This window comes from Notamacropus eugenii, chromosome 3, assembly GCF_028372415.1.
Source record: "Notamacropus eugenii isolate mMacEug1 chromosome 3, mMacEug1.pri_v2, whole genome shotgun sequence".
Classification (NCBI taxonomy): Eukaryota; Metazoa; Chordata; class Mammalia; order Diprotodontia; family Macropodidae; genus Notamacropus; species Notamacropus eugenii.
In genome coordinates, this window is record NC_092874.1 from 344,768,781 (window position 1) to 344,788,745 (window position 19,965).

At 35.1% G+C, this 19,965-nt stretch overlaps 1 protein-coding gene across 3 annotated transcripts in view; it reads left to right on the forward strand.

Moving 5' to 3' along the window:
- SRFBP1 (serum response factor binding protein 1) overlaps positions 1-19,965 on the forward strand; it is a 102,910-nt gene that overhangs the window by 74,816 nt on the left and 8,129 nt on the right. For all 3 annotated transcript variants that reach the window (XM_072597149.1, XM_072597148.1, XM_072597147.1), the window contains one exon: positions 19,697-19,778. In XM_072597149.1, coding sequence (XP_072453250.1) covers positions 19,697-19,778 — 82 coding nt within the window. The remainder of the gene's footprint in view (positions 1-19,696; positions 19,779-19,965) is intronic.

Genomic DNA, 19,965 nt, shown 5'->3' on the forward strand with positions numbered 1-19,965 from the left:
CAAAATTAGTGGGCTCCTCTAAAACAAGGTCCCATAAGTATACAAAATAGGATGGCCAGGGATCTGTTTACGTATACTGTAATACCTTATTCATGCTGAACTAGGAAATGAACTGTTCTACATAACTCAGCTTTTCAGATAACTTAACCAAAGCTTGCTTTCTTAATCATCGAAATTGTTTTTACATTTTATTTTAATTATTTTGGATATGTTTTTATAAAATAAATACCTCTCTGTATTTTCACAATAATAATTGTGAAGAAGAAGAATAATAAATAATTTTCATGTTCACGGTAATGACCATGATTTCATTGTGCTTGGCTGTAGAACACTAATGCTTCTAGGTACTGTTTAATTTTGTAAGCTGTTTGGTTCCTTACTGAGTTATCCCTAGACCCAGTGCTTTTCAGATTCTGTTTTCTGTCTGTTAGTTTTATCCCTCCTTTGTTTGAAGACTAGCTGTTGTCATTTCTTTTATCCCTCCTTTGTTTGAAGACTAGCTGTTGTCATTTCTTGTTTTTATCAATGTCCTTGTCTCTGTAGCACTCTCTTCACTCTCATAATTCCAGTCTAATTTATTGCTTCCCTTCTGCTTGTAGTCTGGAAAACCAGATGACCAAACTTGTTAAAACTGTGCCTGAATTAAAAGTAAATAGGCACTGGGTAAGGACTTGAAGGAATTTTCTTTAAATAAAGTCAGTGAGAAAGGCAGCATAATTTAATGGATACACAACCTAGGTATAAGCACTTGGTCTTAACACCTACTGAATCTGTAACTGGCAAGTCACTTACCCTCTTATTGCCCCAGGCAACACTGAGACAGGAAATGGTGTAAATGCTACTAATCTTCATCCCTGTCTCAATACTTTTCCTTCTTGACCTTTCTGCAATACTGTAGATCTTTTCCTCTTCTTTGTAGGTTTTTATGACACCACTCTTTCCTGATTCTCCTCCACCTATCTGTTTGCTTCTTCTCTGTCTCCTGGATTTTCAGAAATCCAGGTCTTGGCTTGGAGGTCCCCCAGGCATTGTCTTAGATCTTCTTCTCATTTCCCTTTTATACGATTTTCATTTGGTTATCTCATCAGCTCCAGATTTGCAGTGATTGTCTCCGTGACAGTGAGTCTGAGATCTATTTGTTGAGACAACCTCTCTCCTGACCTTCAGTCTCACAGGTCTTCAGTCTGTTATATCCCTGGCCAATATCAAACTCAACATGTACAACTCATTATCTCCCTCCCTGCCCCAAACATTCTCCTTTTTCTAATTTCCCTTTTATTATTGAGGATACCACAACCTTTCTAGGTTTGAAACTTAGGTCTTATCCTGTCTTTCCTCTGACTCTCCACCCCATTATCATGTCAGTTGTCAAGTCCTGTCCTGCAGCCCTTTATCACTTGACTGCTGGACTGTTGCAATAGCCTTCTGATTGGTCTCCTGGCCTTAAGACTCTTCCTACTTCAACCATCGTCCACTCAGCTGTCAAATTAAGTTTGTTAAAGCACATATCCAACTATATATCCCCCATTCAATAAAGTCCAGTGGCTTCCTTTACCCTCAAGAAAAACATATAAAACTGTCTTTCGACTTTTAAAGCCCTTCACAACTTTTCTCCTTATCATTTCAGATTTCTTACACCTTATTCCATTTCATTAATGATATTATCCAGTGACACTTAAGCTTATTTGCTATTCCTCATACATGACACTCCATCTTCTAATTCCTAGGTTTTCACTGGTTTTTCCCCATGCCTAGAACACTTTCCCTTCTCATCTCTGTCTCCCACCTTGGTTTCCTTCAAGTCTTCCTCAAAAAAGACTTTCCCAGTCCTTTTTAATCTTAGTATCTTCCCTCTGAAACTGTCTCCACTTTTTCTTCTATACATCTTGTTTGTACATAACTATTTGCATATTGTCTCCCTGGTTGGACTGTGAGCTCCTTGAAAGGAGGAACTGTTTTATCTTATTTTTTTTCCCTTTTTTTGTATGCCTGGCACTTAGTAGGCATAACTTAATGTTACTTATTTGACTTGATCTGCACTAGTAAAATTTCCATATCAGAAAGTCCCTAGCTATTTAAATCATAGATTTGGAATGCCTTCCTCCCTCCCACTTCACTCCCACCCTCCCAAAAAAAGTTCATAATTTTTGTACAAGGACTTTATGGAAATCTGGCTGCTTACAAACTTTTTTTTTGCTTGCAAATTTTGTTATGAATAGTTGTTTGAATATAGTGATCTATGTATGAGGTACGTATTGCTCTATATTGCATACATCTGCTTGAAACAAGGTCCAGCTTGAGTCATTTTCAAGTTAAATTTGAAATGTTGCTTCTCTTAAACTTGTCTTTTTATTCTTATTTTTATTGCTTCTCATTGGGTTTGACACAGAATTATTTAGATCACAAAAGTAGAAAAGGAGTCCCTAAACATAGGAGATGAAGAATTTCTTTTCAATTCTTAATTAATTTTCTTTATCTCAGCTTAAATAAGGTGTTCTTTAGTGGAAAAAGTTCAAGACATGTGGCCTTCCTCTTAGAATTGCCTTCATCCTTTGCTTATAAGACTAGCTGTTGTCATTTCTTGTTGCTGTCAGTGTTCCTGTCAAACAGTCTCCTCACCCCTGTCATTCCTTTCTAATTTGTTGCTTGCAGCCTATCCTTGGGCAAGTCACTTAACCTCCATCGACTACAATCTCCCCATCTGCAAAATGAAAGAATTAGAATAAATGGCATTTAATGTCCCATACAGCTTTAACTCCCTGATCTTATACTCTAACAACAAAGCATGGCAATATATACTTTTTTTTGGTCTGAACATGTGATTTCATTTCACTAAGAAATTCTTTATAAGGAAACCCATTCAACAAAATTAGATTCGTAAAACTGTTCTGAATCTTAGAGTCTTAAAGAATTGTCTATGGCACCTGCATGTCAGGGTATGTAAGAGGTTAAACTGAGTTAGATGGCTCAGTGGACAGAGAGCTGGGGATAGAGTCAGGAAGATCTGAGTGCAAATGTGTCCTCAGATACTTACTAGCTGTGCTACTCTGACCAGGTCACTTAACCTGTTTACCTTAATCTAATCCACTCTAGTATCTTTGCCAGGAAAACCCCATGAACAGTATTGGCATACTGTGGTCCATAGGATCATGAAGAGTCAGGCACAACTGAGTGGCTGAACTGCAGTCCTTGACTAAAGCTGTGACTCTATCCCCATTATCCTCATATTCTTATAGATTTGATAAATTTCTTTCTGTGTAAATTGTTATTGATGAGAGAAATGAAAATTAAAACAACCTTGGGATATTTATACCTATCGAATTGAAGGGAAAAGCAACAAATGTTGGAGCGATGTGGAAAATTTGAGATTCTGATTCACTCTTGGTAGAACTGTGAATTGAGAGATAATTTTGGAGAGCAATCTAGAATTATGCCCAAAGAGTTATTCTTAAACTACTACATCTGTTTCCATAGATGATTAGGGGAAAAAGAAAAGAACCTATAAGTTCTAAAATATTTATCACAGCTCTCTTTGTGGTAGCAAAGAACTAGAAATTATGGGGATACTTATCAATTGGGGAATGGCTAAGCACGTTGTGGTGTGTGATTGTGATGGAACACTATAAGAAACGATGAGCAGATTGCTTTTATAAAAACATGGAAAGACTTGCATGAAATAATGAAGAGTGAAATAAACCGAACCAAGAGAACATTGTATACAGTTAAGCAATATTGTTCTCAGAACAATTTTGAGTGATTAAGTGTATCACCAAGACAATATTCATAGCACTGGTGGTGACGTAGTTCTCTGTAGCCAAGTATAACAGATTCTCCATATAGAAAGCAGAAGAAAAACATTTATTCAAACACCAGAAAGCCAGATCAGTCATAGTAGCCAAGAAGTCAGTACACATTATCACTGCAGGGGACAAAGCCATTCCCAAGGCCCTCCCCTCCCCACCTTCCCACAGATAAACACTCAAGAGCCTAGCTGTGCCTTCTTGCCTTTGTCCTTCTCAGCTCTGACTAGCCTGACCAACTTCCTCCCAGTTCTGCTCCACCTTTCCTATTCCACCTACTCAGCAATCTCTTCGACCACATGTGACTTAAACTTCCATGTGATTTAAACTGGTCACATGGGCCTGTTAATGAATGGGAAAAATCTTCCCATTTAAATTACCATTACACTAAGTCATTTTGACTATGATAAATACCCAATTAATTATAAAAGACATATGAAGGAAGATAATATCTGCCTCCAGAGAAAGAAATGATAAATAGAAGTATGTATAGAATAGTTTTACATACATATATGTATACACACACATGCACACACAAAGATTTGTGTCTGATGATAGCCATCTGTAGGGCAAAAAAAGGAGGGGAGCTACATGATAACCTTATTAAATTTATTAATTATATATTTAAATTATATATACATATTTATATGAAACATATTTTATATATACATTAAATTATATATCATATTAATATAAAATATATAATAAATAACATTTATTATGTATTTAAAGGAAATGGCAAGTTGTACATAATGGATTTGCAGTTAAATGTGCAATCATCTTTTTTTTTTTCTATTGTATGCTATGGAATGCTTGTTTTATTTTGTTAAGTTCTGAAAAAAGTAAATAATTTTTTAAAACAGTAGTGTTTTTTCTTTACTTTTGAATGTTGGGTATTAGTTTTATGTGGGAGACATAAAAATAAACATTTTGAAACTTTTCTTTAACCACAAAAGTTATGTGTATTCCATTGCTACCACTTCTCACTTTCATTAACCATGAAGTACCATTTGTCCTAAGGTAAATAAAAAATATAACAGCTGTTTTATGATATTAATTCCACTGGAATATGATTACATTTTAATATATAGATTTTGCAGAGATTGAGATGTAGAACATTAATTCAAACTTAAAAGTGGATCATTCCTTTTTAAACAGGATTTAACTATGAAAAAGATAAGATGAATTTATTTACATTCCACATTGTATTCTCCCAATCTGTTCTTTCACTCCCCACCCATGTGAAATACTCCACAAGTTATATTAAATTTAAAATTATTTTCAAGTTGACATGGTGATTTTGAAGGACTTAAAACCCACCTAGTACAAAATAGGGAATAATTATTACTACGTACTGAGGAGCTGAAGGATAGCGTTGTCCAAGGTATGGTTAGTGGGTTGAATGTGGGGTATGATCCATCTGACCCAAGTGGAAGGCAGAGTTGAGGGAGGTCCTTGCTTAGACCCAAATACCCATATGCTATAATGTGGAATAAAAAAGAAATTGATTGCTGAGGGTTCCAGATCCTAAAGGGTAACTCTGGCCAGCAAATTTATAACCATGTAATAAAAATGAGGAAATATCAGGGTCTTAAGGAAGATATAATAAGCATAATGGTAAATTGCTCATATAGTTTTTAGAAGACTAGGTATAAACCTTTTTTCAACTGTGGACTGTTAGCATTTTCATCTTGTTACTATCTAGCTTAAGCACCTACCATCATTGTACACCTTCTGCGCCTTTATAGGAAATCCCTTTAAAATATCTCAAAGATTGATGGAGAAGATTAAGGGACAGCATGAATAAAACCTTATGAGTTTTTGAATCAGAAGCTGATTGGAAGCACTTGTCCCAGTGCTTAACATCACTTGTAGGATGAGTTTTACAAAATAATTAAACCAGCAATGTATAGCATAAGTAACTCTTTTTTTTATGGCACTTTTTGACTCTTGCAAAAGGGGGCTCAATGCCCACAACATAACATTTGGTAGCAGGAACACAACAGGGAGAAGGCTTTAGGGCAGAAAGTACAACTGGGTCTCAGTTGCTAGTATGACAATGACCTGAGGGTCATTGATCTTCAAGCAGGAAGAGGGGTGTTAGCAATGATTATCTGCAGAGACTGCCCTTGGATTTAGCATACTCAAATTGGCCTTGCCTTCCATCACTTTCCATAGTCTCTGTTCAGGTTGCCTAGATTGCAATCACTTTTATAATAGAGAAGCCGAAGTTTATTGGTTTTATAGAAAAAAAAAAAACTAGATCTCCTGGTTTGGGAGGACTGGTACGTGATAAGGAGCTTGAATCCTGAAGGGGCTGCCAATGAGCTGACCTAGGCTGATTCATGGAAAAAAATAGTTAAGTTTCAGAGTTCATTAAACTAGTCTTAGAGTTATAAAATTTTTAAGGAGGGGAACAATATGTCACATAGTAAGTGAACAACGAACATTTTATTTTGTAAAAGTGGGAAAAGAATTTCTAAAGAGTGAGATAGTTGCACGAAATGGAAGCAGATGTCCTACATGAACTGTTCTGGTGATGGGTGACAAAATATTCATGGAGCAGAGGAATTCACTCACATATTTTTTAATTGAGAGGAAAAGAACTTGGGGCCTACTGACCATTAAAATAAAATCCTCCATGTTTACATTCAGCACTTACACTTAAGAAATTATGGTTTTGAGAAGAGGACACATATTATACATTTTAAAGTCAGTTGAGCAGAATATCAGTGCCACTGCTTTACTTTGTTAGAATGTAATTAGCGTGCTGATAAGTATATTTGAGTAAGTCCTAAAACTGAACTTTAAATCCTCTTAACTTTTTAGTTGGCAATTCTTTGACACAATATCTACTCTGTTATATCTGTAACCTTCATTTTAATCTGGAATTTTGCCTAATGACTTGCTTTAATCAGTGGGAATAATATTATCTTAACCTCTTTCCTTTATTTACCTCAGCATCTGAATGTAAAATATTGCCCACAAAACCTTTCTGTCAGACTCATGGAACAAGTGACGTGTTTCTAAATTGAATTTGTTTGGTCTCTTTAAAGAACTAATTTATAATTGCACATAAGGGATTTCTTTTTTCTCTTCTCCACATTCTTTTCAATATAACAAGTTGGAAGAAAAATATTAATGTGCTTTTACTGAGCACCTGTTTGGCAGAACTAAATTTACCATTTGAAAAATGATCGCTCTTTCTCCTTTGAACCTATTTGCAATGGAAGTGACCCTAAATATATGAAAACTTCAGTTTCTTTTGAATTTTCCGTGGTAAACATCATGTATAAACTTCAAATAAAGAAAACTGCAGTTTCCTTTGTTCTTTCACTATCATAAAAAATATTTCATGCAGGCATAAAAATTTTTATGACTTAAAAGTTCCCTCAAGGACCTAATGATACTGTGAATTATACTTAAGTATTATGTACATATTGCTTTGAAATCCTGCAGCAGGTACAAAACTAGACCTATCAACTCTGCTTTTCATAATTTATTATTTTTAAAACTTCTGAAGTATATGACAAGATTAAAGAAAAAATCATCCTCAGGGGTAAAAAATGCAGTATAATATAATGAAAGGGCAGCTAAGTGATACAGTGGATAAGAGTGCTGGGCCTGGAGTCAGGAAGACTCATCTTCATGAGACACTCACTAACTGTGTGACCCTGGGCAAGTCACTTAATCCTGTTTGCTTTAGTTCCTCATCTGTAAAAGGGGCTGGAGAAGGACATGGCAAACTGTAACAGCAAGGACCCCGGCATACACAGGAGGGCCTGCTGTACAGGGTCTTGGATGTGCTTTTCTGAAAGGAAAGCCACTTTGGAGGGGTCCACAATCACTTCATTCAAGCACATGTATCATTCACTTAGTTCAGGGAAGAAGTCAACACCTTGAACTTCAGAGAAAGTGCGAACAGAAATAAGGATTGGCAGTCAGGTCTGTCTGACCATTACATACATGCATGGTTACCAGAGAGAGAAGCACCGACATCTAGGCTTTCAAAGCCTGAGGGGAAAGGGGGCTGGCTTTCTTAAAACAGCTATCCAGAGTCCAGTCTGGCACACACACCTTCTCCCAACAAATAAGCCCCAAAGCAAAACCTCACCTCTCAGAGCAGGACGGTAGGACCCTCTGACCTTAACAGAAATTAACCAAAGGTATTGAGGCCTATTAATACGGGGAGGGGGGAGGGGAGGGAGATCTTTCACTCTTCCCCACCCATCCAGTGTTAACCTTAAATTACCATTACACAAACCACTCCAGTATCTTTGCCAGAAAAACCAATGCCAATGCCAAATGGAGTCACAGAGTCAGACTCCACTGAAAATGACTGAACAACAAATATAATGGAAAACTGAACTTCATCAAATATAAGAACTTTGCATAAAAAATTAAGAGAGAATTAGGAAGGAAATAGTTAAGAAAAAATCTCAAACATTATTTATAGGTCATCTAAAATTTATAGGGAAATGGGGTGTGTGCGTGTGTGTCTGTCTGTCTGTCTGTCTCTGTGTCTCCCCAACCTTAAGTGGTCACATGATATAAAGAGTTTTCGAACTATAAATGCCCACATGAACAAATTTCCAAAACTGTAGAAAAGTGTGAGAAATTCCACTTAAAACAATAATAGGGTTTCATCTCATTCCATGCAAACTAGCAAAGATGAAAAAAATATGGCAACAATTATTGTTTGAGAAACAGTTGGAAGACAGTCATACTGAATACCTTTGTAACAATGCTAAATTCACCTCTTCTCTACTGATTCTGCCACAACCCTGGAGGCCTTTGTCTTTTTACCTTTTGGAATATCTTCACTTCATAGTAATAGCTTCTAATTCTTGTGTGATCCTGATTCTGTATTTTTGGTATCTGAGTTCTTTTTAGTTGCTGACAGTATTTTTTCTTTTACCTTGAAGATCTGGATTTTATCTGTGACATTTTGGGGAGTTTGTATTTTGAAGTTTTAAGATAAGATCTGTGGATTCTTTCTGATTATTCTTTTCTCTCTTATTCTAATAGAATTTGACAGTTTTCACAGAGAATGTATTGGGTCCTGTTTTTTGGAATGCCTGATAATTCTTAAATTACCTTTCTCTAATCTGTTTTCTAGGTCATTTTTTTTCCGTAATAGATGCCTTAGGTTTTTTTGATTTTTGTTCTAATTCGTGTCTCATTACCATAGATTTCCATCTTGTGCTTTATAATTTTTATGGACTCCATTGCTTAGGTAAGATTTACTGTCTCCTGTTTTAGGCTTACTTAATCGCCTTCCAGTTCTTTGTACCAAGAGTTCAGAAAGGGACTCATTATTTCTACCTTGAGATATTTGTGGCCAAGTTGTGTTTTTTCTTTGAGGGTCTACTCTGTTTGTTGTGCAGTCACTTTTTTCTTCTGGCTCAGACTTTAGGGTATCTCTAAATCTATGCTGTTTCTTTATATTGGAAGATGTCTTTTGTTTACTTTATCTCCAGCCTCAGTTACTCATTGGGGTTATTGTGTCAGGTATTATTATATTGAATGGCATACATAACAGGTATTTTAATTCTGTTGTGCCCCACTAAGGGAGATAACTGAAAATAACATTTTAGTCCTGCTATTGGTAAAAATAACAGGGATAAGCTTAGTAAAAATGCCTATATTGAGAAGATACAAAGAAAACCAAGTACATAAACCAGAAAAATATATAAAATTAAAGTATAAATGAGCTTCATTACAATGTTTGTTGCCTTTTATATAACATGTTGGCATGTTGAATCACTCATTTTTAATCTAATCATAAAAATTATATCCAAATGTCTTTTTTTTTAAGTGTTTCAGTTTAAAAAAGGTCATTGAATTTTTTGGAAAATAATAAAAGAGATGATTTGTACATATCACAATACTTTGGTACTCATAGATAGTTTTTCCCTGTAGAATTTCTGTCCAAGAATAAGTCCACCCAGAATTATCTGCTCTTATAATGTTAAACAGAAACAAAGCAAAGTTAAACATACCGATAGCCAAATGCAAAGAATTATGAGGTTTAGAAATTAACCTTATGACAGTATTAACTTTTTTTTTGCCATATTTGCCATGTTAATGAATATTTTTATTTAAGCTAGCCAGAATTAAATAAAACTACTCATATGTATGATTCCCATTTATATATTCCTGTCATTAATACCTTTGTTTTCCAGAACGAATAACTTCCCCTTTTCCGTAATTTGTACTACATTTTCCAGTGTTGGTACATGTAATATGTACATATTTTTCTAAAGTCTTTTTGGTAACTATCTACTGTGAATGCAACCCAACCTTTAAGAGCAGATAAATTATCCTGTTCAATCATGCAAAGAGCTTTGGAGGTGACCTAGGTTAATCCTTCGGTTCTGTGACCTTGGACAAAGTCAGTTAACATCTCTGAGCCTCAGTACCTCTTCTGAAAATGCATCATACATTGGACCAGATTATCTCCACATGTTCTTCTCACTCAGATTCTTTAATGTTAAGTTTCTGAGTTCTTAATACTTTCTTTAGAGAGGAATAGCTGTTCCACTGATTGTCATAGAGTTCCCTAATATGCAGAAAAGTGTCTTCATCCATAAAAATGAAGGAACTAACCCCTGTTTCTCTTTTGTTACAAAGTAATCAGTGGCACTTCCTTTACCAAAACCTGTAATCAAAATACCATTACTATATTTTGGAAGACATATCAGATTCTCAAATATAGTTACCTTATTCAGATATCACTCTCAGAAGATAATATCTTCATTAAATAGATTTCCACGAGATTTGAACTTAGGTGAACACATCTATGTTTAAGAACTTTTACTTAATGGAATTTACTTTGATATAAGCATTGCAGGTATTATTGGCTGTTATCAAAGACATGAAATTGAGTAATAGTATTGAGTCACATGTTATTGATATTCAGATCCCTCAGATTCATAAAATAGATATGATTGGGGGATAGAATCTTGGAGTATAAGGAGGAGCATAAAGTGCCCCTATACCTTACTAATCCTGTGCCAACTGACATCCTCATCAAACTGTTCACCTATAAGGAGCAGAATCCTTCTTGGAAGAAATTTTGTGTCAAGACAGTGATCGTCAAAGAGATTGTCTACTTTGTGTTAGTTTGAATGAGCCTTGGAACTTGAGTGGTATTTTATTGTGCAGAAAGTGAGGAACTTCCTCTGTCAATACAAATCTATGTTTTCTCTGTACCTCATTTGTTCTTAGGAGTTGTTTGGTGGTGCCAAGAGGTTTAAAACTTGCTTAGTATCACTCAGCCTCATACCATGTTATCCTTAACTCTTAAACAAGGACAGTTCACAAATTTCATTTTCTGGCAGACTTGAGTTTTACTTGCCATTCTGTTTATCCTTAAAAGATGAGTGGTTCAAGGCTTCACAGTTACACATAGACAGACTAGTTTGAGATTTCTCTGTTAAAACGTGTTTCCTGCCTTGATTGAAGGTTTTGTCTTAAGATTGCAAAGTACTGATGTACTTAGTTTTTCAAAGATGGTTTGATGCTACTTTACTTTAACTTGACTACTTCGTAATTCAGCAACAATAAAAAGTCTACTGCTCTAGTCATTTATTCTGTGCAAAATACTTAATAGAATCTTGGTGTGATTACAGATGCTCCTACATTTAAATTATCTTATTGAAATCTAAGGTCTAATTCAGTGTTTTAAAGTGTGACTGAAGCATTTTGCATTTCAAGTAACATCTGCTTTAACTTGAGTTGAGCCAAATACATAATACAAGTGAAACTATTCCATAAATGAAAAGATTGCTGAAAATAATCCTATCTGAAGAACCAGTGATGGTACCCTTCCTCATAGTAGTCTGGGGTGGATGGTAAAAGAGAAATCTTCAAGTGGCAGGGTAGACTGCCTTATACATCACAAACAATGTTGCCATATTGTTTTTTGCATAATTATTTTTATCTCTTACAAGTAATCATGATAAAGGAAACCTGAATGCCAGACTCCAAGCAATCACATGATAAAATTTCCCAGAAATATTAGTTACAGATTCAGATGATCTACAAGACATTAATAGAAAGACACTTCAAATGTAATTCATCAGAAAATATCTTGTTCAAATATCAGAACTACAAAAATCATTTGGCAGCCCAAAGTAACATGCTGTAAAACTAAAGAATATCAACCAAAGAAAATATATAAAATACATAACCATTCAGTAAAAGGGAAGGATTCAGATCATCCCTTCAGAAGCTCCGAGTGGTAAGCAGAGTATTTAAGATACAAATTGACAAAAAAGCATAAAGTTAAATATTTTCAAATAATAATGAAACAGTGTGGAAATAAAATATATGTCTTCATGAAGCTAAGGTTTGACAAGGACATGAATATGAGGTAATAGAGTCTATAAATACTAGATATTTTTCTGAGTTACAATGGGAAGACAGTTATCAATGGACTAAAGAATCAAGGAATGAAAGTAAAATGAGAAAAATAAGAAACAGAATAGTTGGGGAAAGTGAATTGATATTTCAGAAGAAAAATCATCCCTTTCTTGGTAGATCAGTATTTTAAATGATAAAATAAAATGATAAAAATTGCTCCAATTGGGAGAACAAAGTGTAGGAGAGAGGTCTAGGTAATGACTTTGATTAATAGGTGTTTTAAAATGCTAGCTGACCAAATGTCAAAGTCCACTGTATCTGTTCCTGTATGTGTTATCTCCTGCTGTTAGGATGTGCAGTCTTAAGAGCAGAAACTACTTTGCTTTTCTTTTTGTATCCACAGTGCTTCTTATAGTGTTTTCCACTTTAAACAGTGCTTAATAAATGCAAGTTCATTCATTCATTCATTCATTCATCCTGTCAACAAATTCACTTTTTTTTGTAGAGCTCTCCCATGTTCTTCCAAACTTTTCTTTTGGTTTTATTCAATTAATCCTCCTTCTACCTTTGCATTTTTCTCATTCAGATTCTCATTCACCTTTTCAGAGAATCTCCTTTTTTTTAAATAGAGAATCTACTTATATAGAGAATGTCTTTGTCACTTGTTCTAGATTCTTTGGTTCCTGATTAGATTTCTTTACTTCTTGTTTAAGAGTTCTAATCTCTTCTTTTTCTTTGATTTTTTTCACTTAATTCTTTGATCTGAATCATTTGGAAGGTTCTTAGATTTGCTCCCCTGTCATTTCTGAGCCCCTTTTAGACTTTATTACAGTATTTTCACCTTCTTTGTGGAATTTTTGATTCATTTTCCTTTGAGAAGTGCCCTTCCATTGACACGGCAGTGTTCTTACGTTGTTTATTTATCATGCTCTTCAAAAGTTATGTTTATCTTTGTCAGTCTTTGTTGTATGATGTGTTTGCTGAAAACGTGTTTCTTAACTCCACTCTCTTTTCTTGTAAAGTTACCATCTCTCTGTGTCCCTTCTCCAGCTCTTGATTTCCTGTTCTCCCTTCTCTCAGACCACCAGTGTTTGAAACGATCAGTTTTCTTAAGACCAAGGTGACCAGTTCAGACTCCATTTCCAGAAGACTAGTGTAAAAGACCCCATTCTCTACCTTTTACAGTTTCACTTTTCTAAGCTCCATAATGCTCTCAACAACTAATTTTTTTAAAGTCCCTGGACTATCCCCAAGGGACTGGTTGCAAAAGAGACAGAGGATGGTTCACTAGAAGACTGATGAAAGGGTTGTTATATTAGTTGGTTCTCTTTTCTACCCATCTTTCACTCCTTCTCTTGATAATCCATTTCTTCCTGTGCTGTGTTAAGTAGTTAAATTAAGCCTATCATTTCTGGTCTCTAATTATTCTTTTCTTTTGTGCTCAATATTCTATGACCACTACCCCTTTCTTCTCAAGACTAATGAATGTTCGATAGGTCCCAACTTGGGCTAGTTGTTGTGTTCCCCTGCATACTACCAATTTATAGTCAAATGCCTAAAATTGTTCAGCAGATATTTATGGGGAATAGAAGTGCCTAGAAGAATATAGCTTCTGCACATCTTGAGAAACTGCCAAGGAGTTAATTCCTAAAGTTATTTCCTGAAATTGCCCCAGGCATTGCAGTTTCAGGGGTGATTTTGGGCAGTTGGAGGCCTGAGGGAGTGGAGGTAGTATGGAGCAGTGGACTCAGGATTTGGTCTTTATTATTTCTGTAACACTTACCTCATGACAAGTTCATTTTGCCTTTTTTTCTTGTCATTGCTTAATTTTCTATAACTGGGGCTCTTGTATTATTTGGTATGGTGAAGTTACTCAAATTCCTATTACATTTTCATTAAAAGAAGCCAAATTTTTCAAAGAAGCAAGTGTATTTTTATGAAGTTTTCAATAGAATCTTTTTTGAACCCACAGGAAGTAACTTGAGAAAAAAATATATTAATTAAGTTTAAAAGTATGCCTACCAGTGATGGAAAAAAACAACTAAAGGAAACACTTTTTGATCTTTAGAAATGTGATGCTGGCTGAGCAGGCAGTCTCATGTCAGTATGTTGAGTGTCACACCAGGGGAACAGAGTTCAGGTCTTAGTTATTGGGTTTTTTTGTTTGGTTGGTTTTTGTTTTATGGCCAGCACCAGTTGGAAATGAGGCAGTTAAAGGCCTTGAAACAAAGGAGCATCCTTGTAATAGCGATTGATGTGTGTCCAATACTCATTAGTCAGAGGTGTGTATTGGTTACTTCATGAACTCTTTCTTGGAGAGAGGCAAAAAGAGAGGATGCAAAATGTTCTCAGACCTTTTTTTCAGTCCTTTCATTTCACTTGTCCCTACAAAATGAATGTGATAGTGTAATGAAAGAAGGAAAGCTAACTGGAGAGTCATTGCTCTCAAGGGCACCACATTCTAGTTAGGAGACAGCACAGAGATTTCAGCTACTGACAGACAGGAACATCGGGTGATTCTTGGGTTTACAGTGAGGATGTGTTGCAAGACCTGTTGATCTAGAGTAACAGTTCTATGTCTTGCTGACATACAGAATTACTTTGCAATTAACATTGCTTGTATTTTCATATTTACTTCAGAATCCAATTTTTATTTTCCTTAATAGTTCTTTACTAAAGTCAAAGAACTTTTCCAGCTAGTAGTGAAATATTCTCAGTCTAAATTGTAGTTGAATTATTAGAATTATTAGCTTATAACTTTATGTCTATTCAGTGTCACCATAGCACCTCCAGAGATTTATATAAACATGTCCTACAGAGTTCACTAATCTTTAAAACACTCTGATTTTTTAGTACTTTACCCTTGATATGAATGACAGATATCATGAAAGAACACTTGATTAAAAATCTGCCAACAAGTATATCTTGTAACCAAGTAATACTGGTTAAGTCATTTAATCTTTTTGTGCCTTAGTTTTCATTTGGCTTGCATCATACATTTGTTCTGTGTTCTTTGATGCTTTAAAATCAGCAGCTCCCTCTTCCTCACCCCTAGACAGATACCCATATCTTTTTGAACACTGAAGAAATGGAGCCCAGAAGGTACCATAAAATATGGTTAAATATCTCCTACAAGAAAAGCCTTCAGCTTATCCACTGGGTCAGATAAAAGTTTAGATGAAAAGAAGCAAGATTTTTTTAAAGTTTAAACTGTCATAAATGAAATTGTACTCAAGAAGAAAGAAGTAGGAAGAAAAGAGAATTATAAATGAAAGATTTGGAAGAATGACAGATTTTTAGTGCAAGAGGTATAAAACCTTACCCAAGGACCTGGCACTGCTTAGTACAGTGATAGTACATACTCAATCATGAATGAAATCTGCCCATACCTGCTGGAACCAGAGGATAGTGTGAAAAATAGAATCCACTGGCTATTCTATTAAAAAAAAAATCACCAAATGAAAAGTAACTCAAGAATATAATAGCCAAAGTCTAGAGCTTCCAGATCAAAGAACAAAACACCATAAGCAGCCAACAAGAACGTTTTCAAGTACAACACAGCTGTAGTCAGAATCACACACAACCTAGCAGCTTCTCTGTTAAAGGAGAAAAGAGCTTAGAATGTGACATTGCAAAAGATAAAGGATAACACCCAATAATAATTTAACTGAGTTGTAATCCTACAGTGAAAAAAAAATAGAAATTTAGTGAAATAGAGAACTTTCAAGCATTCATGAATATTTACAAAAATATATGTTCACAGTAATTGGATAAGAAATAGAGAATTTTAATGACCTAATCTTAGAAAAAAAAAAGAAATTGAACAAATTATAGATGCACTCCCAAAGAAAGAAAACCCGGCTCCTGATAGATTTACAAATGAATTTTTATCAGTTATTGAAAAAGCAATTAGCTCCAACTTTGAGAGAGAAAACAGAGACAGCAACCTACTGATATCTTCTTGTTAGACAAATTTTTTTTTGTACAAATCAAGGATAGATAAATCAAGAAAGAAAGTATTTACAGTTAATAGCAATATAACATTCTTCAATAAAATATTAGCAAAGGGACTTCAGGAGAATATTGTAAAAGTTACAGTTGGTCAGATTCATACTAGGAATGTAATATTAGTTCATACTTAGAAAAACTATAAACATAATAAACCACATAAATAATAAAAATTGTATCATTTATATCAGTATGTTAAGAAAAAGCTTTAGACAAATTGCAGTTGGTAAAAAGAAATTATAAATATAAGATTAAATAGAGCTTTTATTACTATGGTAAATAGTACGTTAGATCTAAAACCAGTCACTGTGGCTGTGAGAGTGCAGGGACACTACTACACTAGTGGTGGAGTTGTGAAGTGGCCCAATTAACTGTTCATAAATTTGGAGCCATAACCTGAAAGTTACTACATTATGCACATGTGTTCTTTGACCTAGTGATATACTAGTATTAGGCATATTTCCCAAAGAGATCAAGTAAAGAGGGAAAGAACCCAGCAGATAAAGGCACTTTTTTGGTTGTAGCAAAGAGCTAGAAGCATTATGTGTCCACCAGTTAGTAAGTAGTCAAACAATTTCTGGTACATAAATAAATGGAATGTTGCATTTGTCCTTCCTTCGCAAAGAGAACCATGACATCAAGATGATGACATGACTTGCAGTTAACTTTGATTTGGGTGAGAGAGGGCTGTGCAAGGACACCAGCCTCACTTTCTCCTCCGGAGTCATCTGGGTCCAGGGGCCTGGTATTCATAAGGATGACTGGAGATGGCCCAGGATGCAGTGGGAGACCCTGGCCCTTTCAGGCTAAGGTCTTATCACACCCATTCAATGAATAGGCTTCTTTAAGTTACTCTAGGGATGGTGCCTTTGATCCAAAAAAAAAAAAAAATCAAACTGGGAGAAGAAGACCCCCCAGGGCTCCTGTAAAACAGAAACAATTACTATGTAGTTATTACATGGAATAAATGGAGTATCATTGTGTTATATTAACTATTTGATAAATTCAGAGAAACCTGGGAAGGCATGAACTAATGTAGACTGAAGTCAGTAGCCTGAGGAAAACAGTGTACACAGTGACCACAGACAGTGTCAGAACTCTTGATTATTGCAGCGTCTAAGCATGCTGCAGAAGGCTAAACGCTCCAAGCCATGCTTCCCTCATTTCAGCAGAGGGGGCCAGGAAAAGATGTCTTCAGACACGGCTAAGCTTTCATTAGTTTTTGCATAACTCTACTTCTCTTCAGAAGAGTTCTCTGTGGGGAGGGGGAGCATTATGAGAAGATGTATTTAATAATAGCGAGAAATGAAAGAAAAAGATATCAATGAAACACTAGAAAAGTGCCCAGAAGAGAGCAGAAAGAAGTCTAGACGGCAGCAAACATGCTGCTTATTCATGGTGTAACTATCCTGTTAAATGTAGTGTATACTCTTTTAAAGATGTACATTAGAATTATTTTCTGTTCATTACATATGAACATATTCATGTTTGATATCTAAGTTCATTTTTTTAATAGACTGCTTTCTGTGAGTAATGGAAGAAGTTACAGTGTCGTAGACTTTACTGCTCATTTAGTCTGGTCTTCATTTTACACATGAAAACACTGAGGCTACAGAGAGATTAAGTGTGCTTGTCCACAGGTAGAAAGTAACAGAGTCAGCGTTCAAGCGCCAGTCTTCTTTTCGCCACATTACCTTATCTCCATACTAAAACCTTATGTATGTGTTGTTAATTATCTGAGTCTCTGTCCCTGACCTCTCACCTTCACTATGTATTTCCAAATTCCTACAAGTACTTCCACTAAAATGTCCTGTTATCCCCACAGATTCATTATGTCTATCATTTTCAAATATAGACTGGATCCCTTTCCTAGCTGTACTACTTTTATCACCAAAGTCATAATAATTCTTTTCTCCCTGACTTTCTTACTTTAAAAAAAAAAATGTTACTGATGCCTTTTGTTTTTTAAACCACAAAGAAAAACCAAAGTAGAAAACAACTGCGTCTCCTATTGCATGGCATTCTGCTGCAGAACACTCATCTGTTAACCAGGAAGACGAAAATACTTCATCATCCATTCTCTGGGACCAGAATTACTCATTTTAATTTACTTGGGTTTAGCTTCATTTGTGTTATTTCATTTATATAATTCTGGGATGGATGAAGGAGTGTGTGTGTGTGTGTGTGTGTGTGTGTGTGTGTGTGTGTATGTGTGTGAGAGAGAGAGAGAGAATTCCTCTCCCTTTTTTATTTACTTCATACATATCTTCCTTGTTTCTCTGGATTTCTTGTACTAATGACTTCTTGGGGTGTAATGGTATTCCATTACATTTAATCTCCTTGTGCAGACATTATTCAGATCACTGTGCTTCAGATTGTGTTACATTTGGCAGTAGTTCTGTGAATATGTCTTTGTCATTCTTCAGATAAATGCCTGTTGTGGATATGAACAGTTACTGATTTTTTCCTCATCATTACAGAGTATTTTGCTAAACAGTTGAACTAGTTCATAGCTTTATTCATAGCCCTAGTCCAAGGAAACAAGCATTTTTCAGTACCTATTATGTACAAAGCTACGATGCACAGTACCTGGGATACAAACAGTCATTTGATCTCCTATAACATCAAGTCCAAAGTCTCCTCCCTCCATTTCAATGTCCTCTGCAATCTGACTCCAGTATGTCTTCTCCAAATCTACTAAACCAATTCTTATTTGAATTCTTGCATTTCCAGTCAGTGTCATCCTCATCCTCTCATTATTGAATATCACTTGGTCTTGTCTTCAATTGCCCTACTTTAAGCCAGGGACCATGTCTTTTTACTTATTTTGTATTTCCTTTGATTCCAGGTACAATCCAATTAAGTGTAACAGACATCTGATAAATATGTTTTATATTATTTTTAAAATCTATATTCAGTATTTATCTTGGGTTACATGAATTTCCTTTGAACTAATTTCTGGATATACTATGAATGGATATGGTTCAGTTTCTCATTTAATAGATCAGTTCATTGATTGAATAGAAATTGTCTCTTTAATAAAGTAGCAGTTAACTTAATAGTCTTAGAACTATGATTCTTAATACTTTTCACTCCATTTTTCATTACTCTCACTGGAGAAGAAAAAAGGGTTATTTGGGATTGAAGAAAATTTTCTACTTTTGCCTGTTTCATAAAAAATCATCTCTAAGGTTAACATTCTGATTGTAAACATTTCAGATGAATAAAGAGCTAGCCCCACAACTGGGGAAGAGCCCCAGCTCATTTGTTTTGGGGAAATTTAATGCTGTAAGTGTTTTTGTCCCTGCAAAATCCTATCTCCTTACCAGTTAAAATGTTAACACGTAAGAAAGATGGCTTGACTTCTGAGGAGAACATAGGCATTACTACAGTGTGTTCAATGAGCTTTAAACTCACTGTTGTAGGACTTTGGTAGATTTTATTTTGCTTTTATTAATTTATTTTAATCTTCATGTTATCATCATCAAATGGTTAACAGTTCACTTTTTTAAAATATACAGCCAGATTCTACAGCAACCGAAAGAGCAGTTGCTAGACTAGCTACACATCCATTACTGAAGAAGAAAATAGATGCACTGAAAGGTATGAATTAAATTATTTCACAGTTCATGTGTGTGTGTGTGTATATATGTATATATATATTATATATATAGTCATGTTTTATTTGGAAATATTTATTTCCTTTTATAAATATAAGTGAACTTTGTGATTTATTTCAAACCACATTGTTTCCAAATGATTGTAATGGCTGAAGTCTATAATATTTTTT